General features: G+C 39.3%; 3 protein-coding genes across 7 annotated transcripts in view; 2 read left to right on the forward strand and 1 right to left on the reverse strand.

Moving 5' to 3' along the window:
- Positions 1–333: 333 nt before the first annotated feature.
- LOC143345462 (phosphoserine aminotransferase) lies at positions 334–4,346 on the forward strand. The gene is made up of 8 exons (XM_076772609.1): positions 334–482; positions 1,920–2,050; positions 2,414–2,526; positions 2,695–2,850; positions 2,938–3,032; positions 3,106–3,275; positions 3,668–3,928; positions 4,040–4,346. The coding sequence occupies exons 1-8, from the start codon at positions 411–413 to the stop codon at positions 4,152–4,154; spliced, it is 1,113 nt and encodes a 370-aa protein (XP_076628724.1). The 5' UTR covers positions 334–410; the 3' UTR covers positions 4,155–4,346.
- Positions 4,347–4,497: 151 nt separating this feature from the next.
- LOC143345463 (zinc finger protein 830) lies at positions 4,498–6,298 on the forward strand. Its single transcript, XM_076772610.1, has 4 exons — positions 4,498–4,790; positions 5,062–5,542; positions 5,620–5,789; positions 5,933–6,298. The coding sequence occupies exons 1-4, from the start codon at positions 4,687–4,689 to the stop codon at positions 6,072–6,074; spliced, it is 897 nt and encodes a 298-aa protein (XP_076628725.1). The 5' UTR covers positions 4,498–4,686; the 3' UTR covers positions 6,075–6,298.
- A 2,034-nt stretch (positions 6,299–8,332) lies between these two features.
- Positions 8,333–26,300, reverse strand: part of Jus (EB domain-containing julius seizure protein) — a 40,449-nt gene continuing 22,481 nt past the window's right edge. The window contains exons 2-6 of one of the 5 annotated variants that reach the window (XM_076772388.1): positions 21,601–21,753; positions 18,354–18,494; positions 17,616–17,730; positions 17,001–17,227; positions 8,333–13,501 (exon numbers count right to left, since the gene is read on the reverse strand). In XM_076772388.1, coding sequence (XP_076628503.1) covers positions 13,344–13,501; positions 17,001–17,227; positions 17,616–17,730; positions 18,354–18,494; positions 21,601–21,753 — 794 coding nt within the window. In that variant the 3' untranslated portion in view covers positions 8,333–13,343. Of the gene's footprint in view, positions 13,502–15,358; positions 15,484–16,645; positions 16,952–17,000; positions 17,228–17,615; positions 17,731–18,353; positions 18,495–21,600; positions 21,754–26,300 lie in introns of those variants that run through there. The other 4 variants (XM_076772389.1, XM_076772391.1, XM_076772390.1 and 1 more) reach the window with 4 other exon arrangements.

Consider the following 26,300-nt stretch of genomic DNA (forward strand, 5'->3'; position numbering starts at 1 on the left):
GTAGGTTACATAAGAAGATTATAAAAACAGAAAAAATTGGAAGAGAAAGTAAAGGAAGCGGTACAACGAAAAGGAAAAATATCGATTCATGATAGTCTACGATCAGTGGACATCGTGAGTATCGCAATTTTCAGCAGGGAATTATGTGCATAATGCCATTGGTCACAGATATAATTGGATATGATAATTACATTTCGACAACGGGTTTAATAGAATATTAAATGATGAATAGAAATAGAAATTCAAATTTCTCTCTATGAATACCGCTTCCAACTATCGCCATCTTAGCTTATTTAGTTCCGAGATACCACGCCTGTGGCACTGTAAAGGGACAAGTAAAACGTTAAGAGTTGCCTATCCATGGCTCAGTCTATACGTATCAGCCGTACAGTGCAATAGAAGCATTCACAATGAGCGACCAAAGCAATAATATGAACGATGTGATCAATTTTGGAGCAGGACCGGCCAAACTTCCGCATCAGGTATCGCGTATAAATAATTTCGCAAATTGAACTACTTTCCTTTGCCAATAGATCTTGTCGATATTGAGTTAAACTTTACCGGGCCAAAAGTTATTAAGATATTTATTCGCAATCTGGTAGAATTTGACGAGTAGATTTCCAAAATCACGATTTTAACTTTAGGAATCCATGGGATCAAAAGTTATGCGTGTTTAAAACTGTATAATTGTACGTGTTACATTTACTGCCATGTTGGCTCCTTTAATTGCCCGTCCAATGAAAGAAGGCCCAAAATTAAATAACATAGAAATGCAGTTTACATTATACTTTTCGCCTCTCTTTATACTACAGTCTACGTTAAGAACAAAAATTTTACCCTCACTACTGGAGGTAATCCCCCTCGGAACTAGCCACACGAGTTACTTAACACACTAACGGGTTGTCAAGCGACTTGATGTTGACTAAGAAAAAGAAACAATCTGTGAGATAAATAATTGAATAGAAGACCAGGACACGTTTCCTGTTCCTTAGAATGGAAATAGTATATCAAATCGTGTCTGCCTCTGCCTACATAACGTAAACAAGTCTCGGGGGGGCACCGGACAAGAACGAGGTCAGCGTGTGTCAGTGAAGCAATCATAATACGATAGTAAAACTTCTTTTATCGGTAGTTATTTTTCCGCGAAACATAGTATATTATTACGATTATTTAATAAATGTATTTATTAATTTAGTATGTAAATTATAGCCCAAACTATATCGTGTTTGGACTTATTTTGATCGGGAAGTAATCACGAATATGATATTGAAATTCTCATCGAATTAGAATGAATCATATCAACACGCCTTGATCTCTACCGGTTACTTCGAACGCTCGTCTTTTCTCTTTCTTTTCGCTCACTGTTCTCTTCTACGTTCGACGTTACCGTAAAAAGATCGAGACTGTCTCGATCCAGAACTTCGTGTCTAAGCCTCGACAAATAGAAACGGTCTCGAAGATTTCGTTTTTATAGCGATAATACTGTATTGTGTTTATTCTTCATGATTACATTAAGTATTTTTTGGTAGCTGTATGTGAAATAACACGATACTGTGTGAAATTTTGCAAAATGAATTCCCCATAGGAAAATATCAGAAAAATTTAGAAATATTTTGCTTCAGAGCGATAGTTCAAGATTAGCCAATAAATTAGAAAGATAGTGTAGATACATTAGTATAATATTATTTGCGCAAAGGTCAATCTCGTTCATTTGGTTATCGCGCTCGTTACTTAATACCCCCAACAGCGATTGCGAATAAACACTGAAGTAAATGAGTACAATTCCTTATCTCAGATCGAATATTTGCCTGTGATAAAAAATTACTTATTCGTTGCGAAGAAATCGACGCCAAAATTATATTAGAACATTAAATTAAGTTTATCGATTGTACGTATCGATAACTATGTATATTTTATAGGTATTAAAAGATGTACAAAAGGAATTACTTGCGTACGGTAATACACAAATGAGCATTTTAGAGATGAGTCATAGATCGAACGAGATTAAAAATATTATTGAGAATGCTCAAGCCACGTTAAAGGATTTATTGTAAGTTGATATGAAAAATATCAGAAATGTAATCTTACTGAAAATTGTGAGTCGTGTTTATAAATTTTCGTTAACTTTCTCGAACATCTGCTTACCGATCACACCTATAGTAAGTACTTAATATTGTACTCGAGTTCTACTTAACATTGTTTTGTTTTTAGTTGATTTCACAACTGTTTAACAATGATTATTAATAAACATATAGATATAGAATAAAATACTGTACGCTACGTGAAAGATTGCAGTGCTTTTAGTTTTTATGGCCAAGAAATTAGACAGAATATTCTTTGTATGCATGAATAAACAGTTTATGGTAATTGTCCACGTGCTGTCCGAATATAGCGGGTTATTTAAATATTCCAGGAACATTCCAGATAATTATAAAATCTTATTTATGCAAGGAGGAGGGGCAGGGTTATTTGCAGCCATTCCTTTAAATATGATGACAAAGCGCAAAGCAGATTACATAGTAACTGGTACATGAATCCACTTTATCAGGTTTCTTATATTCTTCGTTTTTTACGTTAGAACAAAATTACGTTCCCGAATATGAACGATATAATCTGAGACAAAGAAACCCTATTATTAGACAGCAAATAGTTAATGTTAAGGGTTTTTATATTCACGGAAAATGAATTTTTGAGGCTCGTGGTCGGCCAAAGCAGCGGCAGAAGCAGCAAAGTATGGTTACGCGAGATTAATTACGTTGGAGAATTATACCAAAATCCCTGATCCGTCTACTTGGAATTTAGACCCAGAAGCATCCTACGTTTATTACTGTGCTAACGAGACAATTCATGGTAAATAAATAATACGATGAAAGTAGAATATGTGGATAAGGATCGGATCAGAGAAAACTGAATATTTCGTTTATTTACCTGTTTAAGGAGTCGAATTCAATTTCATTCCCGAGACGAACGGATTGCCACTCGTTGCCGACATGTCGTCGAACATTCTTACAAGATCTTTAGATATTTCGAAAGTATGTGAACGTTAAATTTGAAACGACCAAACGTACAAAACTTTGAAAAAGTAGATTACCGTTTATTGTTCAGTTTGCAGTAATTTTTGCTGGCGCCCAGAAAAATATTGGTCCAGCCGGCGTAACGCTCGTGATAGTGCGAGATGATGTTCTTGGCCATGCTAAAGATATCTGTCCATCAGTGCTCAATTTTACTGTTATGGCAGCCAACAACTCCTTGTACAATACACCGCCAGTATTTCAGTAAGCATTCTAAAACTGAACGAACAATGATTAAATAAATTAGTGTGGGTGTTTAGGTTGCTTATCGTATTCGGAATCAATATTATTTAGTACAGATTTCGATTTAGGTACAGTACTCCGCTGACTTGAAGTCTCGCGGAAGGAATGCGGGAGAAGTAGAAGGGATACACGTGTTTCCACGCACACATTGATCTCTAGCTCGCTATTCGTCGCAGCAGTTACACACACATGTGGACTGCGTGAGAGCGAGATAGATAAATGGGTGGTCAGACTCCCCTTGACTTCAAGTCAGCGGAGGACAGTACTTTTCAAGTAGATAAAATAAAAGAGATGTAAACGCGTAAGGGATATTTTTATAAACACGAAGCGTTCAAGCATTCGTAATTTTTTAGGATCTATACGGTCGGGTTAGTTTTGAAATGGGTTCAGGAACACAATGGCGTCGAAGAGATGGAAACATTGTCAATTGAAAAAAGTCGGAAACTATATGACGTGATCGATCAGTCAGAAGGTTTCTACTCGTGCCCGGTCGAAGTAGACGCAAGGAGTCGGGTTAATGTGGTGTTTAGAATACTCAAAGACAATAAATCGGTTGAGCAAGAATTCTTGTCTGGCGCGAAAGCGCGTGGTATGATGCAGTTGGGAGGCCACAGGTCAGTCTAACTTAGAAAGTAACTTATACTACAATAAGCAGCATTAATTTTTCGATCATCATTTGATATATCGTATCACCTCTCGAATTAAATAGAGACATTTAATTACAGACTTGTAGGTGGACTTCGAGCGTCTTTGTATAATGCTATTACTCTGGAAGAGACACAAAAACTGGCAGACTATATGCAATGGTTCCACCAAGAATATTTGAAGGAACATAAATAGAATTATAATGTAACATATTACAAATATTGCACCAGAAAAAAAATAATATCACATAATACCGTATCACGCGCATTTTCTTTAAACATATTTTTATTATTTTTGTCAATATTTTAAATCATTCTCAAATTTATTGAATTATGTTAATATTAAATTGTATGTGTATATATTAAATTAAAAGCATTTCAGTATTGATATTTGTTTGCATCCACGACTCACTCTATCCTAAGCTACTTAATTCGTTTACTATTCCATGGTTTCTACACTAGCCAGAATAGTTTTGATTTAGATATTTCTTGGATCATAATACTGCTACTTCTCTAATAATATTACAAACCTTACTACCAAATCCATTTCCTATCCTTTCCTAATTTTTTTTACGTAAATTGTAGTTGGTACGTATGTACATCTCAGCTGATAGTGACGTAATATTATTTCTGAAACTTCATGTAGTTGCAGAGGACAGTGAATCAAAATATAACCTGTATCATAAGAATTGCAGTTAGGTATTTACGAGTGGAATTTGTATCTCAAAATGTCGCTTAAAAGAAGATTAACGCAAGATGATTTGCGTAAAGCCATGAGTGAGCATAAAAAGAAATTGGGTGTAGTCAAGAAAATTGAATCACCATTAGCAAAATATCCTTTTTACAACGTTAATGTATATATTGAGGTTATGTTTCTCGTTTCTTCACATTAGAATAAAACTTTCGACATACGTTTAAGAATTAATCTATAACATCAAATACGTATAATTTATGCATTTGCGTCATTTTTGTTTTCAAAGCTATTAATAATTAGAAACAGTTTCATAATTTTGTTGATTAGAAACAAATTAAATACAATACTTTATGTTCATGCATAATAACAAGTTAACAAATAGTTAAAGATCCTTAACCATGGTAAACACATATACAGATATAGGGCAGCTTATGTGTGTTCTCTGCAAAGTTATTGTTCGTAGTGAAACAGTTTGGCCTGTTCACTTGAATTCAAAGACTCACAAGGAAAATATAGCATTAGCAAAGAAGACTAAATTAGAAACAGATACTCCAAAGACCGCTGTGCACACATTTAAAAGGCCTACATCTCCATCTCAAGAATCTTCCTCGAACAAAAAGATAAAGAGTATATTAAAAGTTCCTTCAACACAAACAACATCGAGCTTACCATCAGATTTCTTTGATAATAATCCTAAACAGTCCAATGGTACTGTACCATCAAATACTTCTGCAGTGATAGAAAGGCCAGAGAACAGCAAAGAACTTGCAAATGATAAGGAAGCAAAAAATGTAGAAATAGAAGAAGAAAGGGAAAAAGACAAAAACAAAGATACAAATCAACCAGTTCTTCCAGAAGGCTTTTTTGATGATCCAGTTTTGGATGCTAAGGTGTGAACATAGTAAAAAAAAAAATATAATATGTAATAAATTAATATAAAATTATATGCTTTTTATGGGGATAATAGGTTCGTAATGTTGAGTATAAAAATCCCATAGAAGAAGAATGGGAAAAGTTTCAAAAAGAAATTAAGGAGGAAACTGCACAATCCGCGCAAATAATCGCAGATGATCAAGAAGAAGCAACAACAGAGAGACAATTAGGTGAAATAGAAGAACAATTACGACACTGGTCTAGGTAATATTTTTTATTCCTGTTTGGAATGCAAATGAGTTATAAAAAATGACTTGTTAGAATACATACAATGCCATTGAAGTTAATTTTAATTTAATGGAATGAAAGTAATAATTTAGAAAATTAATGAAACATTGTTATAACAGAGTAATGGATCTTGTAAAACGTAAAGAACAAGTACAAGCTACAGATAGGAAACAAAAGAACACAGATGAGGATGTTTCTAGCGGTGACGAGGCCGAGTTTGAGGAATTTCTCGATTGGAGAGCCAAAAATTCTTATAAATGAAATTAAATCTAATTATGTACAGTATTTACTGTGTTGTAAATATTTAAAAACTTGCTACTTTTAAGAGTATTGTTTGTAAGTGTAGTATTATGTTAATTTACCCTTGGTATAAAATTCTGAATATCGTTTGTATAAAAGAAGAAAAATTTATTTAGTTATTCCTTACCTACTCCTAACAAAAGTTCGCACGTTGTAGAAAATAAAAGATGGAAGTATTATTTCAATTATGATTTCGTTACTCGTTAGAAATTCAGAAAGTATAAATGTTGTTTAAGACAATAGCCAATAGAAATAAAAATACAACTTTATTGTAGATAATTATTGACTCAACCTGATAATTTATGTACCTTAAATTACTTTTCTATGACAATCGTCATCTATGACAGAATGTCCAAATTTGTCGTATACCTCGTCTATGATCGAATTAAATATGATTCTCAGAGTTATTATCTTTAAATACAGCGTACGCTGTAAAACTACTGATCTTATGCGTAATTAGTATTTTGGTTCGTTAATACCTAATTGTTCCAGTACGTCTTCGTTCTTTTTTTTTGTATCCGCGGTTCCTACGTGAGATATCCTTATTTCTTTTCGAAGTACAAGCTTCGTGAAAGATCGGAGCTTCCCCCACCCTCCCGCCTAAGTCGCGAGCGTTGCCGAGTACAGCGAGGAATCGTCATTCGTACTGTGAAAATTAAAGCGGGAATACGTGTCGAGACGTGTCCGCATTTCGTGATTAACGAGGTGCGTATTTCTAACCTGTGGTTATTTCATCACTATTACTATTCTCGTTTACATTCTGTCGATGCTTTCGCACAATATCAATACATGTTTGATTGTAAATTCAATCGACATCGTAACAAATACCGAATCGGTTTCGTACTTTTTCTCCGGTATTCGACCGGTGTTAATTATTAACGCGTCCCTCTGAATTTAATTACGATCTCTTGCAATACAGTTTGGATTTAGTCATTATTTGATTATAATAATCATTCATGTACTTTAATGCACTTCTATTTCGTTTCTGTTACAGACTCTGATTGGAATTCGAATGGAAGCTACCGGCACACAAGGGACGCCATTACACTTGGAAATACTCAAATGGCGCCAACTTCAAATGGTCTAACAAGGATGAAATGGTTTAACAAGTAACATTTATATATTTTTTATATATTTTATCGCGTTATTATTTATGAGGGTTATGATATATCATTGCTGAGATGAAATAGCGAACGTGGCAAATTAATTACAAATAATAGGAGCTAATGGCTGCGATCTTCCTCGTATAGTTCAGTATAAATATAGCTCCTTCATCAAATCCAGAACGATTAATATCTTCGATCGTTTAATTCTCATAGTTGGCAGCGTTTTAGTTTAATTTCATCTTGTGGATATACCTCGTTTGTGTTTTTAAATTAGTAAAAATAGCAAATATTTTTCGATCGTACACGAAGCGCTATCTAGCATCGAATAACAGGGAACTATTTCTCGACAAACTTGGGCGTTTTGCCGTAGATGGTGGTGCAGTCTATGTTCTAATGTGAATTTATTATTTGTTTAACGTCTGAATATTTTTTAAACGCAATAATTAAACACTAAGTCGTCTAAAACCTGGCTTTGTAGATTGTTAAGTTAACAATATGTTGTTGTCTTTTTGACCAATACCAGCAATACGTATGTATTGCATATGCGTATGCAATGTAGAGTGGGGGGATCTTAGTTGATGGAAACTTCGTTAAAAAATTATTAACGTTTAAAATTCCGCCAGTACTGAATTTTTTTCTAGAAAGTGGGTAGGATTTCGGGGGTAGGTCTATTCATAAAAAATTATTGTAATTGACCCCCACAATCGAAAATAATTTTTTTCAGAATGATTTGTAATTTTTTAATTTCGTCGAAAAATTTCACATCTTCTCGAATTTTTTTCTCAAAACTGGGTAGGATTTTGAGGGTATGTCTAATGACCAAAAATGATTGTAATTGACCCTCGCAACCGAAAATAATTTTTTTTAAACGATTTAAAATTTTTTAATTTAATTTTATAATAAATTTTTAACAAAATCTCAGTTAAGAAATTGATATTCTTGATTTTCGTCTTATTTTGGCCTCTAGAATCCTCCATTAAAATTTTGCCCAGGGGTGGCTTCTAAGTATTGGTGGGGATAACTCTGGTCACTTATGCGGGCAAAAATCTGGTCACTTATGTGGGCACTACTGTAAACCGTATAATTAGTCCGTGGTGGTAGACAAACAGCTCGTACAGTGTATTAAGTTTTTATTAAAATGAATTCGAAGAGTCAGAATATAATTAAGTTTCAAATACAATTGTAATAGATTATTAATTATTCGTTACAAGCTATAATATGAAATGTATAATATAAAGGTTACAAGGTAGGCTAAGCCGCTAGTAAAATAGTGTGGGTAGTATATTGCCAAAAATTCAACGATATTATCCACTTTCGTTACATACCAGGACATTATAAAATATTGAAAATTGAAAAAATGAGAGACTCGCATACGTTTTACCCGCACCCATCCACGCCGTATCTAGGAGATTCGCTATTCGCTATTCGATATTCTCGCGCGATTTTATCTAAATGTTGCCTCGAACAGTACTGATAATCACTGAAACGTATGTTTTCCGTAGATTGCCGTCTAAAAATCGTATAGAGATACTCTTAAATGTTACAAACGCAGCGCGTAATTATAGAGCTTAATCTTACCTTACGCGATCCATCAGAATCGCAAGCGATCTACGGTTCCACGAATGCATTTCCTTGCGTGTGTATCGTGTCTGTACGCATACGCGTACTCATCAAAACGTGTACAATAACCTTTTCTTTTATTATATGCTAAGTCGAATCACAATATTTTACGCGAACAGTCTACGAATCAATGGTCGTGCTCGCGAGACGGATCACCGGATATACCTAGCGAACAACTTCGATAATCAAGCGCGAAAAGACGGACGTTGGCTACTTGTTGTCCTTAGAAATTCTACTCAAGCTTTTCGACGCGTGTACACGGCTACGTAGTCCCTTAAAAGCAAGCTGGTGGTCTGATTACAATAATTCGTTAGTGATTATTACGTGTAACAGGAAACGGGATACTCGAGCTTAAAGAGTAACGATCGTGAACGATCGCGGTTCTTGTCGTGTAGATCGGTTAAATTCGTTTCGATTAAAACGATAGTTCCTCGGTGCTTGGATCACTAAGCGTGTATGCGTGTGTGAGATTTTAGCAATAGAATTACAAAAAATCGCGAAACTCGTACGGATCGACGAATCTTTCGTCTCGATCTTGTTTACCGAATCGCGAAATTTCTGTTTAGACTTCGTCTAGAAAAGGTATCGTCTAATTTTGATTACGGGACGTTTGATCGTTGTCGGCAAGAATCCGTCGGTTTCTCGTTCGCGTCTTCCGGTTCCCACGAATATATATCAAAAGTGGTCACAGGTGTTGCCTTAATACAATTTATACATAGATACGTATATTTAATTATATACCTATGTTTCTCTAGCATCGGTACGGAGCATCGTTCGCGGTCAAAGTATTCCTTCCATTCACGCGCGAACGAAGGATAATCCAAACACTTCCCCATATTTGGATTACCGTATCGTTCGTTCGCGTCTACCGATCGCAAGGAAACTTCTTAAACGATCTCGAGGTTCGTCTGCGTAACAGTTACGGATTTGTCGCTCTTATTCCTCCTGTTCTCGTATCCTTGAACCCGATGTCCCTGCTGCAACGTCGCTCACAGTCGATCAGCGAGACTACACGGTTTCGGAATCGTTGTTCCTCCGACGAGCTAGGTCGCAAATACGGCAACAAGGAAGGTGTATAAAACGAATCGTAGATATCGAAACATTCGTTGAACTCGATCAAGTTCCCCGTTCGAGGTGCCCCGTGCACGTTCCTAACGAAACGAACACGAAGGGGATCCTTGGTGGGGTTTAAAAGAAAACGTGATTACGGTTACTTCATTGTCCCGTTGGGATTGATTATCGATAATCGCAGAGGAGTTTCTCTACGTTCGGAGAACGGTCTCTAGATCGGAACGCGAGGACCATGTATTCCACGCTAATAGAATATACAAAAGTGAGCGAGTGTCTTTGACTGATAAAGACGAGGCACCCTGCTTGTTTTATTCGGTTTTAATATCTTTGTGTTTCCTATCACAAGGGTGGAGGGAAACTAACGACTCGAAGCATTCTTAATAATAATATTGTATACGTTATAATCTCTAATAATTAACGTTAACTCCTAGAGTCTTAAGCGGACGATTACTTTCCATAGCCGAGTAAAATCGTAGATTGTATTCAATGGACTGGTCTCGAGACCTCGTGCAACTTTGAAACGTCGTTGACGCGAGAGAGGAAACGTTCTATCCGGAAACGGAAACCTTCCCCGAATTTCGTTCGCGGATCAAGATCGATCCCTCTTCGTATTCTCGAATTCACATACGCTCGCGAACGCGCCTAAAGCTTTTCTATGTATATTTCTTCTTTTTTTTTTTTCCTTTTTTCTTATTTTTCTCTTTACCTCCGAGTTTTCCATGACACTGACCTTCGCGCGATCATCGAACAAGACGTTCTAATCTCGGGTGCCCTAAAAGTCATTACACGAAGTGCTGTACAAGTGGATCGTTGGGTGCGAGGAGAGAGAATTAGGTGCGGGACGATAACAGCTAAGCGAGTCGCTTTTACACGAGATGTTAACGCTAAGAATTATCCTCTGTAAATGTTAAGAATAGTAACGATGATGGTTTCCATTAGCGAGAAGAATCTGTCGTAGCTGTACGTTGCACATAGATCACAGAGTGGATACAGTCGCTAGGCATTCGAAAATTAATCTACAAATAGTGCAAATAGTGCCAAGCCTAGTGTCGTACACGTACGTATACGTACACGTATATACTACACATCTGTACACGTATACGTACGTGTACACGTTTTATACATATATACTTTATCTCTTCTTATACTGGTATTTATATAACGTTATCTAATATATTTGTATTTAATTAATCTCATCTCTTTGCGCGAACGCTATACACGCGAGAGCGCAGGCACTAAATTGCTGAGATACAATCGTACCGGACTATCGACGATGATCTTCGTTATTCACCCGAACTCGACGAAAAATGATCTTTCGATGTGTGTACGCGCGCACGGTGTCGGTGTGTGTACATGAAGTATGTATAGATCGAAGCTACCGTGAACGAGATCTTGTGCGATTAATAAGGTAGTCGTACGAACTTGTTCGATACATATTTGGTCGCCCACCTCTCTCTCTCTCTCATAATTGAAATCACCCGAGGCGACTAACGTTCTCCAGCTCAGGCATTATTCATCGCATCGATTTCATGCGGTCACCTCGAGCCGACTTTGAACGTTTCGACGAACTACTTCTCCCCGAAATGTCGCGGTACTTACAGGTATCGAGTGATCAGCGAAAATAATTAATTTCCCTATCGCACGAAACCATAAAGATTGCCGCTGAACCGACGATTATCGAATATCTCGTAATGATCTTTGCCGAAGATTTTCGAACGTCAGGTGCAATCTCCGTAGCCCGCGAGGCGATAAGGGTCGAACGAAATCGACGAATGTTGGCGATGAGATAACGAGAGTCGGATTTAGTCGTTTACATTGTGTCATTGTGAAACAGATAGAGCTACGACTGGGTGCTTAATTATCGCGCGACGTTACTCCCAGGATGTCGGTTTCAAACACTTTCGTCTGGTCCCTTTCGTGTTGGCTTCTCGTGAAAGCAGTTTCGACGGCGAGGAGAACGGTTGGTTCTTTTTCCATCGATATCGCGCCGGGAAAGCATACTTTTTTAAACGAGGAACCGCGAGCACTGGCCTCTCAGCCCCCTTTCTCGGGCGGTTCTCCCGCGAAATTAATAGTCTTTACCCTTTCTTCGCGCCTCAACGATTCGAATCGCGATATCAGACCAGCTGACGATTTAAAAAAAAAAAAAGAAAAGGAAATGTCCCATCTTTCGACCGATCCCATGAAATTATCGCTCAGAAATCGTCAGATTCCGACACGACGTGTTAGAGGTAAAAGATAGAACGCGATTTATAGATTATAATTATCTTTCCTGGACGATCCAATCGAATCATCGCCACGCATTTCGTCTTAGCGAATTCCGATTCTGGACTTCCGTACGACCGATTAACTCGTCGTGTAATTTATCTATCGGTTATAAAATACAAATTGTTTTATCCGCTAGAGTGGTTTTTGTTTTAGCTTGTAAGCGATGAATTGTTGCGAAGTTATGCTGGAACGCACACGCGATCGTTTGGTCCAAAATAACATTGTAAACGATGCGAGATATCGAGTGTCCAGCGAACAGTGGAGGGACGAAACTTTTGAATCTTTGAGTCGATAATCGAACGAATAGATCGAAGACGCTGAGGTTGTGCTTCATATATAGTGATAGATGAATCGTAAAACTAAGCTTATTTTTTTTTGTCGTAGAAAAAGATTACGATTTTTCTGTTTTCTTTTTTTTGTTCGTTTTCGTTTAGATGCAGCAGAATCTGAAACAATCTACGAGAATTCGCTTTTCGAGGATAACCTCCGATATTCTCGACGAAATTCTACAGCCGTCGTCGCGGTTATCCCACGTTTCTTCGTTTTTTTTTTCTTTTTTTGTGCAAAATACTCAGATTTCATTTTCGTAATATATTCGTCTAATTTTCATTTTATCATTAATATCGTTATGTTTCGTCGCGTGGCTCTCGATAGCAATTTATCAAAATCGCGGATACAACGTAATTTCGGATGGAAACGAAAATGTCATTCTCGAGTACTGTCATGAAACAAAAAGAATCGATGTCACTAGTTTCCAATACGTTTGTATCCGTCTTCAAAAAGAAAAATTGATTATCTTGGTAAATAATGATTATCTCGATTGTAACATCGTTTCCTTCGATCATCAAGAATTACTTTTCGCACCTTTACGTTCACTTTAGGTACATCGTTTCAAAGACGCAATGAAATCTCCATTAAATCGTTAACAGTGTCCTTGGTTATAAATCTAGAAACATTCGATATTCCACGTAAGACGAGGTCGCTAGAAATTTTTTTACTAATAAAAAAAAAAAAAAGAGTAGAAGAAAAGAAATTGGAATTTGTACGTTAAAAAGAGACTCGTCAAATCGCTTCGACAACGACTCGGGACGATCTACTTTCACGATTATTTTATTCGTCGCGAAACACGGCGACGAAGGGTTTAGAAGACTTCTCGTGCAGATTTCTACGCCTTGGCCTCGAAAATTTCCACGCTGACGTGATCCAACACGGTTTCTGTCATGGCGTTCGGCTGATAAGGCGGTGACTTGTTCGATTTCGTTGAAACCGACGACGTGTTCCCGCTGCTGCCGCGACTTCCGCGCCGTGATCCTGTTCGTGACCCTGGCGACAAAGATTTTCTTGCTAAAGTATCGCGTGCTTTGGCTCGACAGCGCTTCGACATGACACGAAAAGCCGGAATAAAGTTTAAGCATGAAGAAACCGCTATCGTTCTGAGCAGGCTCTTTGTCACGGTTGAAAAAAAGTTACAGTGGCGGTCGTAAAATCGTGACGAAATACCGGCGAATATGCATATTATATTCGTTCGATGCATATTCCCTTCTCATAGACGAGACGCGCGTCGCGAAAGTTGAACGAACGAGCACACTGTTATTTTTCCGCGCGGACGATTCGGTGCTCGATACGAGAAATTCTCAAAGTTCTTTCGACGGTCTCGCGGGCCTCGTAACGAATCACGGGGAAAACCTAACTGTCGAGCGTTTGCAGTCGCGTAATTCTTTTTTCCCCCACGCTGGTCAGTGAAACACGTAGTTTTGTTTGTATGTTTGACATGCAAGAACACGGGAACTTCGTAGTCTCGCGTTCCAAACCGCCACTGTATGTGCACGCGCATGCAATTACCTAATTCTAGAAGTGCTTGAAAACTCGAACTCCAATGGTGTTACGAATGCTTCCGCGATCGAATTCACCGACGAACAACGTCCAAACCGAGTAACGAATTTTATTAATGGGGGAGGAAAAAAACGTACGTAATACGGAACGATGCTCCGTGCTCGACTTGTTATTCATTTCCGGTGAACTCGATCAATAATGTGTACCTTACCGTGTAACCGAGTCGATCGACCGAGTTGCATTCCTTAAAATGTAAACTGGTCCCTTTGCAATACTACTTCAGAACTCCGTGTGATAACGTGGATACTCGAGCGCGTTTTGGTCCATTCTCGTATCTCGCGACTCGCGTATCACACGCTGTGCTAATGTTGATCACTACTACGCGGAGGAAACTAAAAATAACTGTGTCCAATCTCCAGGTACCAGTAACATTTCATTGATATTCATACGTTTCCAATTTATAATTATTTATTCGTTCCTGCATCGTCTCGTAAATTTGATCGTACCAAAAAACTATTATCGCCTTGTAAATTTGCCTAGACAAACTCGGGCCATTACTTTTCTCTTTGAAAGTTTTTATCGTCTTGCGAGCTGTCGCAGGCTAACCCAAATCATTACTTCCCGCTCTGGGGCCTTTTTATTGTCTTGTAAACTATCCCAGAACAATCCAGACCATTAGCTTCCGCTCTGAAAACTTTCGTTGTCTCTGAAACTATCCCAGACCTAACCCAGACCATCGCTATTTTCTCTGTAATGGTCTGGATCAGCAGTTCTGATCTTGTTTGTTGGACAGAGTTCCATGTTCGAGTGACCAGATTCGCGGTACGTTGTCCTTCGAAGTTGCAAGACTTCGGAACGAATAAAAATTGATTTCCATACCGTTTTTAAGAGACTGGACACAAGAAATGAAAATGTCGCGTCGATTTTGCTTCCAGATCGCAGAGAATGGTCCGAATGCTTTCTTACACCCAATTTCGTCTACGCGTTTCGATGTACGAATGAGATAACTATGACTCGGTAATTGACTATGTAACGTCTAATTGTCGCGAACGCGGATCTCTACGATGGAATACGTCGTACGCAAGCAACGATCTTTTACTGTAGCAAGCAACTATAGTCGTGATCCTCGAAGACGCTAGGATAGAGGAAGTTCTGGTCTATCGGTAGAACTGACAGGCTCGAAAAGTTTAATTAAAAATATTACTCTAGTTCTCGAAGTTCTGACGTATCCGAAAGAGGGTAAGTACCATAGTGCTATATATGTACAGAAACACATAATACGCTACGATACACCGTAATATACTATTATAATGACTCGTAAGAATACGAAACTTACCCTCTTCGAAGGACGCGTCAATTTGAAAAGTTTTTTTTTTTACAATAGAGCACCTCATAGGTCCACAGTATATGATAATCAAGATTTAACGGTCACAGACGGGATCATTAAACAGACTACTGCTATAGATGGTCGACTGCAAAGAGAGTCAAATCCATTAAAAGAGGAACATGATTATGGCGTGTAGGATGCATCGTTCTGCCAACACTTTAGGGAACCTTTCGATAATATCATTCTGACGTTTCCCGAACGTTCTCATAGCCTTCTTCGATCACTTTTTTTAACTTTTTTTTGTATGTTTAGAGGCACTGTTTAGCAATTTTGTTCAAATGGCAGATTTATACGTTTTCTAATTCTATTCTCGTTATAGTTCCTTGTTTCTTTCGAGTATTTGGTATGAATTTACAAGTTTTTAGGACATCTTTCGCACAGTGGTAAAAATCTATTTTAGTTGTTACGTCTGAATTAATTGTACCAGGATGTATAAATATGTCGGTGGCAAGACTTTCTTGGACACCGTAAAATATTCAGTCACAACGATGCATCCAAATGTAACACATCGATCTCGATGCACACTCGAATAGAAAGTATTAGCAGTTATCTACCCTCTTGGCAGGCAATTGTGCATGCGAGAAATTCAGAAGGATTCTGCGTTTAATAGGAGGATTCTAAAGTAAAGATAGATAGGCAAGAGTAGGTAGTCACCTACTTTGTATACTCGTATCTATATTGTACATATATGGGATGTTCTACGGAAATCGATGTACTGGAAGACAGGCTATTTTTGGCGACAGCTAATTAGCTCGAGGACTGTCCTCCTCAGTTAATCGACTTCTGCCAATTATCACGCCTTCGTTTCGGAAAGGACATCATCGTCTTTCGCGTAAATCGTTCGACACTTTCAACGTCACGTTCGAATGCAACTATTCTACTTCTATTTAGGTAAAGGTACTATTAATTGACCATCCACCAGCAGTTGATGCTTTCGCAAAAAGAGAAAACGATCTACGATTATATTCTTAATAGAAAAATTAATCTGTTTATTAAATCTCACAAGCAACGAAATTAACAATGATGCTTCCCAGCATTTCTTCTCGTACTCCACTATCGTTCTACGTTTTAGAATACTAAATAAACAGTTGGTTTCCTTCGGTGGTCAACTATTGGTACATTTACCACGGTTCTTCCTCGGTTACGAGTTATTTCTAATAAGAAAGCTGTTCACCAATCCAATCGTTGCTAGTAGAATGTTCTACTTCTTCGACGCGCGTTTACCTTGAATAATTAAACACACACGAGTACTCTGAAACCGCTGTCGAACGCTCCTATAATCGCGAACATAACTTTGGAGTCGGATAGGAAATGCAATTCTTATTTTAGAATGGATGTGAGGTGGGAATTGATGATTCACGACGCGTAGAATCGTTAACTTTCGATCCAGGTAACTTTACGAGCAACGGGGGGGGGGGGGTGGAAAAAAAGGAAGATCGGGATTATCGTTCGTCATATTACGGCGCTGGCCAAACGTTGAGGTGGCTCGATTTCCATCGAACACCCGATATACCGGCGCGTTAAAGAGTCGCTTGCTTCGTTTCAACGGGACACTGTATAACAAGTTGCTTGCTTAGTAAGTGAATGAATAAAAACCCGTACGGCTCACTCTGTGCTGTGAGTGCTGAGAGTGTTTCGCACCTTGCGAGGCGTTTGGCGAGTGGGGGCGCAACGAGGCCATCGAGGGTTGCCTCGAAGGAACCCGTACGCTCGCCCTTGAACCGCGTCTCTCCTGCGGGTGCAGGAGTTTGTTCTCCCTCAGCAAGGACACGTTCATCAGACGGGCGTTAGGTGTGTTGAAGATGGTACGATTCTCGTTCCAGCGAGCCCTGAAACACGTTCAGATAGGATCAAGTGTGTTGAAGTTTGCTGCGAACGGCGGCCATCTTAAAACCGGGACAAAGTCATTTAAGTTAGCCCAGGGTCGTGGAACCTTCTTAGTATTTTTCGTTAGTCACGTAGGTGAATTTTGTTCGAATCAGAAGGTTGAAACCTTGGCCTTTGAACCACTGTAACCTCGTAAAAAATGGTACTCTACGAGTTACAGCAGTTCAAGTACCGGGAGCGGCAAAAATCAACATTAAATTCACATCAGCCGCGTGACATTAAATGTCTATTTTCGAGTAGAATTTCCTGGAGAAGTAGGCCATAAACTCTCGCCGTGGGAATTGGTAAAGCGTAGAGTCACCGCGAAAGATATGCAAATGGGTGGCTTACTTGCTGAAAAGCCTAAGAACGACGCAGATGATGATGAACATGAGAGCCATACCGACAAGAACACCAATCATCGTCGGGTCGACATATTGGAGATTGGGTTCTTCCTTCTGTTCGGCTGAAACATTAACACGATAAATCGCCTCGCGACGCATTTCGAACACCGATCACACACGTTTCGACAACTATTTCGATTCAACATTTGCAACAGCTCCGTCACACGATACAAAAGGCGCGCGTGTGTCCTCCTTTCCACAATTATTTCTACTCCACTTCAAACTCTCCTTTGCTAAATTAAGCTTTATTCTGATTATGTTTGCAACTACCCTTGAAAATATCTATTATCCGAACTGCAGTGACCCCAGGTTCCATCGTAATGTTGTTTTCTGCCAAGGCAGAAAAGGAAAGGAGAGCCTTAGACGGCGGGATATTGGGGTAGTTGTCGAGCGCTTGCGAGAAAGGCAAGAGCGTGACCCTCTGGCGGCGAGCACGGAAGGCGACGTTGAAAATTGCTTAATCCGGTCGCTCGGCCGAAGTTCACTCGCGCGCCTTAATTGATCGCGAGAGGACAGCTGACGAATTAATGAACTCCGCGAAATTGTAGGCCGGAATTCCATTAACTGGGAACGTCTCATTCTCACCGCGAGCCGTGCATCCCCGGACGAGAGTGGAATCTCATTAAAAAGTGCGCGCGAAACTTGCACCCGCAATTTCAACCCTCCCTCCACCCCCTTTCCTTACCGACACATACTGTCAGCCCGTCCGGCTGCGTTACCGGGATCTTCTCGAAGATGCAAATGCAACGTCCGTCTCTGCACTCCGTCTGGCTCACCTTCGCCTCGCATTGCTCGTTAAAAAAGCACGACTCGTTCACGTTCGCCGCTGCAAAACAAAAACCATTAACGGCAAACTCCCGCCACCCATCGCGTATTTAAAACATTTCTCTTCCTCTGTTTTCCTTTCTTTCCACGGTTTCCCTTCTGGAAAGCGATTCCTACAAAGACGTTATCCTTCCGACGCGTTTCGCGAACGACTGCTACAACCTGTCGCGTCGTCCTCGAACCGACAGTCTTCATTTTGCTTTCGTAAAAATCGTAGATCGTCGTGTGTCGAATTAGAAGACGTGAAAGTATTGGAAAACCTTCGGGTATTTGAGCGTCGAGAAAGTTGAGGATTATATTTTTAGAAATACGTTTCGTGGCAAGATAATAAAAACGATTTGTCGGGCCAGTAACGAATGGATAAGATAAAATTTATTGAAATTGACGATCTCGTAGTCATAACCTCCCCTTGTAAGCTCCGTTTTAGCTGCATTCATATTCAACGTTGCATCGGGTTCAATCAGACTTCGACCCGCCGCTTCGAGTGAAATTTCTACCCATTTTATCCCGGTTTCCTCAGACAGCTGTACAACGGAGTCAAATGGACATGCAAATTAAAGAAACATCGTCGTTTCCCCATTCAAGGTAGATCGCGCAAATTGACCGTAAACTTTTTACTTTGCGCTCAGGTAACTTCTGTACTATCGCGCGTGAGCTCGGTATCGCGTGTTATTTTAATAATTCTAGTTAAACTTAGTGGAAAAAGAAGTTCACGAAGGACTTATCGATTTCCGTCCAGCGGTACTAGAGCTAGAAACGCTTGAATTTTCCTGTACTCGTATATAGGGTGTTCAGCCACCCCTGGGAAAAATTTTAATAGGGGATTCTAGAAGCCAAAATAAGACGAAAATCAAGAATACCAATTTGTTGATGGTAGCTTCGTTAAGAAGTTATTAACGTTTAAAGTTCCGTCCGTACTGAATTTTTTTCTTGAAACTGAGTAGGATTTCGAGGGTATGTCTGTTGACCAAAAATGCTTGCAATTGACCCCTGCAACTAAAAATAATTTTTTTAGTATGATTTGAAATTTTTTTTTTCCGTCGAAAAATTTCTGTACCTAACCGATTTTTTTTCTCGAAAGTGGGTAAGATTTCGAAGGTATGTGTATTCATAAAAAATGATTATAATCGACCCCCGCAACCGAAAATAATTTTTCCAAAACGATTTGAAATTTTTAAATTTAATTGTTAATAACATTTTAACGAAGCCTCCATCAACAAATTGGTATTCTTGATTTTCGTCTTATTTTGGCTTCTAGAATCCCCCATTAAAATTTTTCCCAGGGTTGGTCGAACACCCTGCATTTTGACGTTACGGTGATTCGAATATTCGAACTGTGTATTCGATAATTTTGTTTGTTGGTCGTGGACGCGAATATTGAAATGATTAACATATAGAGTGGGTAATCCATCTGGTATAGCATGCAATTCTGTGTTCCTGTGCCAACAACATAGATTACCTACTTTATTTGTTAGTTATTTTGGAATTCTCCAGTAAAAAATACGATACCATTCGTGTTATTCGAGTATCTTTAGCTCTACGCGATTTCAGTTACCTTTTCTCTGTATAGTATTTGATTGTAGCACCAACCGCAAAGGGTTATTGTCGCATAAAAATTGAAAAGATTCTGGAAAGGCAACCGTTATAAGCGTTCCCATCTTTGTTTTACTTTTGTACAAGTTTTCGGTATCCAGTTCAAGAAGATCGTGCAATTTCTCGGTTAATATGTTGGCGCTGTGCCTGGAGAAACTGCCACAGTTTCCCTCTTTTCATCCCGAGTTCAGTTTCTTAATTTCTCTGTCAAGTTTATCTCACCGCGGCTCGATAAATGCCAGGCCATATTTCTTAATATCGGGTCCGCTGGAGAATTCTCCTGTTTCTAATCGATACTGTCCTGTCATTTAAAACTGTTCAAAGACTTTATCGAAAAACGTTCGCCAATTCCTATCTTCATTACTGGCAAAACGAAAGACGTATAAAAGATACAAAATTCGTATTTAGAACTGAACGAGTTTTAAAAATTGATTTATATTCCTATAAGTAATTTTAAATTTGAAAGGTTGAAGTATGTTCGTGTAAATACACGAAACGAACGAAAATGTCTCCTCGATCGAGTAAAATTAGTTTATTTCGTTGAAGGAATAATAATTGTAGAAACGAAACGAGTTTAACGAAGGAAACGTTCTCGCTTGGAATATTATTCGTATAATCGAATTTCCAAGCTTGCTTGGTATGAGACTTATGACAAAATAGGTTAACAGTGCTAATACCGTGGACGATGGTAGACGTCTAGGGTTAGCGTGGCGAACCTAATCGACTGATTATCTACCCGCACTGCCCTCGATATATCGACCACCAGCTCGCAATTAGGAGAGTGGCTTAACACTGATCGAGCTTTAATCCGTGACTAATTGCATCCTGATCTCGTGTCATATTTCCTCTTTTCCAGCAAATAATATTCACGCCACGTTTTATAGAAACCCAGAGCACCGAGAATCGATCTATCTTGTTACGATCGATCAATTAAGAATTCTAGAAACACTCGTTGCTGATCCTTTCCTTCGGTTCAGTTCGGTCGATCCATTCTAGATTTTGGATAAAATTCTCGAGGGCAATTTGCGTGTTACTTAAATAGAATCCGAACACAATGATCGTAACAAATTTTCCACGCAATAGAGTCACGCTCGAAGCATAATCTGATACATCGAATTCGCTGTTCTTGCTTTTAATTCCTCGCGACGCTTCCGAGACCGATAAAAGCACGGAGTCTCGTTTGGATTCCTAGAGAAGAAGCTATAAGCAGTCACCCTTCGAGTTTCATATCGTTCCGATCGTAAATGTCGGCCGCAGCAAAGGGAAAAGTTCTCTTCCTCGGACGTGACTTGGATGAAACGCAGAAACGAAATATCTAAGGCGACCTCTCGGTTTTATCGTTACACATTTTATTAATGCAATCAGACGGATTTCCCCTTTCACCAGTTTACGATATGAATATCGAATATTTCAATTGAATTACGTTGAAATCCTCCCCGGTCGACTTTTAATTATTACGGATAAGTCGAGCAGGTCTGTTGGTCCACGGCGCGCTCGAAAATATACTAACTTACGCTGTCCACATTTGTCGATATGATTCGTAGCCTCGAATTCCTCCTTGCAAGCGCATTTGCTCTTTTTCGGTTCGCAGTAAGATCCCGCGAAACCGCATTCGCGATCCTCCACGCAATGGTCGCCGAATTTCTTCGTCCCCCTTCCGCTCAAGTCTGCAACAGTAATCAAAATACATATCAGTGAAACTGCGAATAAATCGCGATAAACTATAGATTTCAACGATTTCAGTCCAAAAATATTTGCTCAGAGCCACGAGTAAATAAAGTAAAATTCCAAAATAAAAGGATTAATCGCGTTTTCTTGGGAACACGTGTTCCAGCAAATGTCTCTGTGATCTGCGCGACATAGATCTCCGGTTCAGCGTACCGAAGCAAATTTGCACGGAGTACGGAATTCGCGTCGTCGATATCGAAACTCGTGTAGGAAGAAATGGTCGAAAGTCAGCGAGAGAATAATGTCACGCGCTTCGATCTCGCACGAGGTCCGAATTTCTGTCTATATGAATAGTTCAAACAAGGGCGACGTGGCCGCGTATTGAATTTCAACCCGATAAATCGCTTTCGAGCCCACGACGGATACACATCCCGCAACCCGACCGTAATTCACCCCTACGGTCTAAGCAAATATATCATCCGCCGCGCGCCAACCCCTTCGCCCCCTATGTATGACGAAGGGTTTCGCTCCGGTTTCGTGGTCCCTGGCGCAGGTGCTACGTATATTTACATTTTACGACTTCATTCGTTGGTATTCGCACTCGGCTACGAAGCTAATTCCACCCCCGCGGATACCTTTCCTGCGTCGACGATCTATTAATTATGAACGGACGCGCGAAAGCTTTCGCGCACGAGCCTCGTTTTTACACGGTTCTGTTTAATTAAAATAATTAGCGGACGCATTAAACGCTCCGCGACGATGTTCATGAACGTTAATACTCTCGCGAATTGGTGCAAACTTTATTAGTAAAATCCTTGATATTGCTATGCATAATGCTATTTTACTACTATACTCATTATTGTTTTTTTGTATTAAAAATTGGAGGATTTTTTGTTTCAATATTTACGTCATATACAGGGTGTTCGGTCACCCCTGGGAAAAATTTTAATGGGGGATTCTAGAGGCCAAAACAAGACGAAAATCAAGAATATCAATTTGTTGATGGAGACTTCGTTAAAAAGTTATTAACGTTTGAAGTTCCGCCTTTTCTGAATTTTTTTCTCGAAAATGCGCAGGATTTCGGGGATATGGCTATTCACCAAAAATTATTGTATTTGACCCCCGCAACCGAAAATAATTTTTCCAGACTGATTTGAAACTTTTCAATTTTCAGGGTAACAGACAGTTATGGTCAGACATTATATTTTCAGTAATGAATTTTTTTCTCGAGAATGCGTAGGATTTCGGGGATATGTCTAATGACCAAAAATGATTGTAATTGATCCCCGCAACCGAAAATAATTTTTCCAGAACGATTTGAAATTTTTGAATTTAATTGTTAATAACTTTTTAGCGAAGCCTCAGTCAAGAAATTGATATTCTTGATTTTCGTCTTATTTTGGCCTCTAGAATCTCCCATTAAAATTTTTCCCAGAGGTGGCCGAACCCCTGTATACATAGTAAATAAAATATATCGTTGCATTTGAAAATAATGAAAGAAAAAAAATAACTTGGCGGGGATTCGAACATCTCAGTACTTCTTAAGATCGTTTAATTACAGAAATAACAGTTGTTATAAAAATATATAACTAGGTAACATATTTGTCTTCCTTACTTCTAATAATGCCATATTATACATATAATGATTAACATCACGGTAGAGTACTTGCAATATACGTACCAGAAAGCTTCGTGGCTAATCGCTCTGCTGACTTACCCACATCTATAAAGTACATTCAATTCTTTTACTACGCGTATACCAAACTTCAAATCAAAATATCTCGAAAATAGGGACTCGTTGCGAAGAAACCTATTAGTGGTTTTTGATACTAGATGTATACTATAACTTACGCCTGATATCGTTCCAAATGTCCACGACTGTAAGACCCCCTCGTCAGTTTGAATGCCAGTGGCTTAGGCGTAACAATGGCGTAAATCGTAAGTTTCGCCCGATCGAGACCGTCCCGGTCGTAGCGCGAAAACGTCATAATTACGGCACTTCATTTTTTCCCCGTCGTGTAATTAACGCCTTCTGAGCGTCCGCTCGAAAGTTCAACAGACCGTCGAGGCGTTAAAGAATTTTAAGGGGCAGGTTGACGCTACGAAGACGCCGCGACGCCCGTTGGCAAAGTCAAGGAAGCAATCCTTTTTTGCGAGGCAAAGAGAGACCCAGCTTGATTACTGCATTGTCGGCGCATAATAGCCGCCTACTCGAATACGATCGTATTCAAGACCCGGGAGGACGAACCCGGTGCTCCTCTTTCATCGAGAATGCGCCGCGACGACGATTTAGAAAGATGCTCCGACGGTTTTGTGCGAGCCCCGCCGTACGCGAAAACGGCCAAACGAATCGTAAAAATAACAGGAATGCCTCGATTCCTTCGTTCATGGACGAATATTAATCCCCAGGGGGGAATAAAACGGATCGAAACACCGAGAACTCGATTCGGTCAAATTTTATTCACGAGCAATAAAAATGTTAGGTTCTATATTGGCCCAACCTCCGTTTAAGTTCCTTTCGTGTATTCTTTCGTAAATTAAAATCCATTAACCGACGTCCTGCCAAGGCGAGCAGCGAGCAAACAGTTTACAGCTTCGAAGGAAACGCAATGGCCGCTTTATGGCCACGTAATCGCTCAACTTGGGGGGAACATTGGCCGAGGGTGCTTATTTTTAAATTTCAAACTACGCAAACGAATCGATACCGTACGCGCTTCGATTTAATTTTGATGTTTCGTTCACTTTTTTTTTTTTTGGCGATTACTCGTTAATTCGTACGTGTTTATTATTTGTTATTAACGTATTTGTTAACGGTTGCGAACGGTTTTGAAATAATCGGAGCACACAGGTGGTGTGCACAGTAATAACTGCATCATGTCCTTAGATTTTATCGATGTTATGGGTCAAGGAACATTCGAGTTCGTGGACTTACACCGCTTTCATAATGAATGAATTTCCTCATTGCGTTTAACACCTGAACCCATTCGGCACGATCATGCGAACATTTTGTTAATTATACGGTATAGCAGCAGCCCCGATGACCTTAACCTCGACACGTATTGTAGAAAATATTCTTTAAATCACACTTCGTAAGGTTTTAGCTGCGAATAATTGGCAGAAACAAAAGAATTACAAGTTTAACGCGACTTTGAAAAGTTACCAAGAAGAACTGCATAGAAAATTTAGTGTTATAGCCTGTTATTCGTTGCAACGAAAAAAATGTTGGTCGTTCCAGGGACAATGAAAATAATATAGGTGGACAAGTTTACGCGGTTTACTCTGTGAACCCCAAAAGGAAATGGTTCGTGTATATATTTGACGCGAGTAAACAAAATGGCGTTGATCTCGCGCGATAGAGTGTCGTCGGTGATTTTGCCATTAACCGTGTTTTCAAAATACAAACTTGTCCATTAGTATTATTTTTAAATGTACTCTCTGTTCCAAAATATCGTATCGTTTATTTATAGAATGACCCTTATAAAACGTGGAGAGTTTCGATTAATTTGTCCGTAGTTGTAAGCCTCATGAAGGCACGTTAAAATGTCCGACAATTTCTTTTCTGATCGATTTTTCACCCCCTCCACAATATTTCCGCGATATGGCTAACAAATAAGCCGTGAATAATACGGAAGCAAAAGCATTCTCGATCGATACGATTTCACCGAAGATAGAGTTCGATTTTCCAGCTCGCAGAACGTGAGAGAAATGCACAAATAAATAAATTCCTAGATACTTCGTCACGATGTTATTCTTTTTGTCGAACCAGGCAGTGCATGGAGTTTCTTTCATGTGATACGTTTAGGGTACACGTTCGTAAAAGGAGAATTTCATCCGGATTTAAGGGTACAGGACAATATTCTATCCTCATAGAAGGTACACGCATTGTAGGACCACGCGAAGGTTTGATAAGTCGATGAGGATCTAATAAGGCCAGAGAGAAATTGCCAGGGCTCTTTGATACGTGCTTTCTGAAAGTACAGCCTTGTTCGTGGCTCTCTCGAACCGTATTATCTGTGTTTCATCAATGTCGCGAGTCTCGAAATCCAGATAATTTTGAAAAATTGACTCGCGAAACGAAATCACTTGGTTCGAATCACCTTTTGATGGAAATTCTATTTATCGTGTCACCTGCCTGGAATAAATTCCCCAAAATGGTTATTTCCCGAACGGTCGAGCACTTAAGATACCTCTACTTAAATAGTTTCCGTGCAAGTGCAATACCGTCCGCCCTCGGCCTGTCCTATTCTACTTTGCCGCAACGGAGACGGTCTTATTTCGCTTAGTGGAATGAATGGGAAGTACCGCAGTGTTCGGAAAATCTCGGATGGTTACGGGTCACGTCCTCCCGTGTTAGCAACGAAGGAGGTCGCCAGCACGGAAAGCTCCCTTTGCCCCGAAAAATCAGAAGAGTTCGTAACTCGAAGATATTTTTAAGCTCTTTTCGGTAGTGGAAGTTTCGTCCAAATTCTCTCTTCGTGGGGAATCGACTTTAAAATATTATTAACGGTATCGTGTCGGAGCATAGTTTATTGCCTACCGATCGTAG

This window comes from Colletes latitarsis, chromosome 9 (genome assembly GCF_051014445.1).
Source record: "Colletes latitarsis isolate SP2378_abdomen chromosome 9, iyColLati1, whole genome shotgun sequence".
Taxonomy (NCBI): domain Eukaryota; kingdom Metazoa; phylum Arthropoda; class Insecta; order Hymenoptera; family Colletidae; genus Colletes; species Colletes latitarsis.

Bases quoted from the DNA above. Each gene is read 5' to 3' on its own strand.
- LOC143345463 (XM_076772610.1), top strand. From the start codon at position 4,687: ATGTCGCTTAAAAGAAGATTAACGCAAGATGATTTGCGTAAAGCCATG. The intron at 5,543-5,619 runs GTGTGAACATAG...TGGGGATAATAG, and splicing joins ATCCAGTTTTGGATGCTAAG to GTTCGTAATGTTGAGTATAA. The intron at 5,790-5,932 runs GTAATATTTTTT...TTGTTATAACAG, and splicing joins CAATTACGACACTGGTCTAG to AGTAATGGATCTTGTAAAAC.
- LOC143345462 (XM_076772609.1), top strand. From the start codon at position 411: ATGAGCGACCAAAGCAATAATATGAACGATGTGATCAATTTTGGAGCA. The intron at 3,033-3,105 runs GTATGTGAACGT...TTTATTGTTCAG, and splicing joins GATCTTTAGATATTTCGAAA to TTTGCAGTAATTTTTGCTGG. The intron at 3,276-3,667 runs GTAAGCATTCTA...GTAATTTTTTAG, and splicing joins AATACACCGCCAGTATTTCA to GATCTATACGGTCGGGTTAG.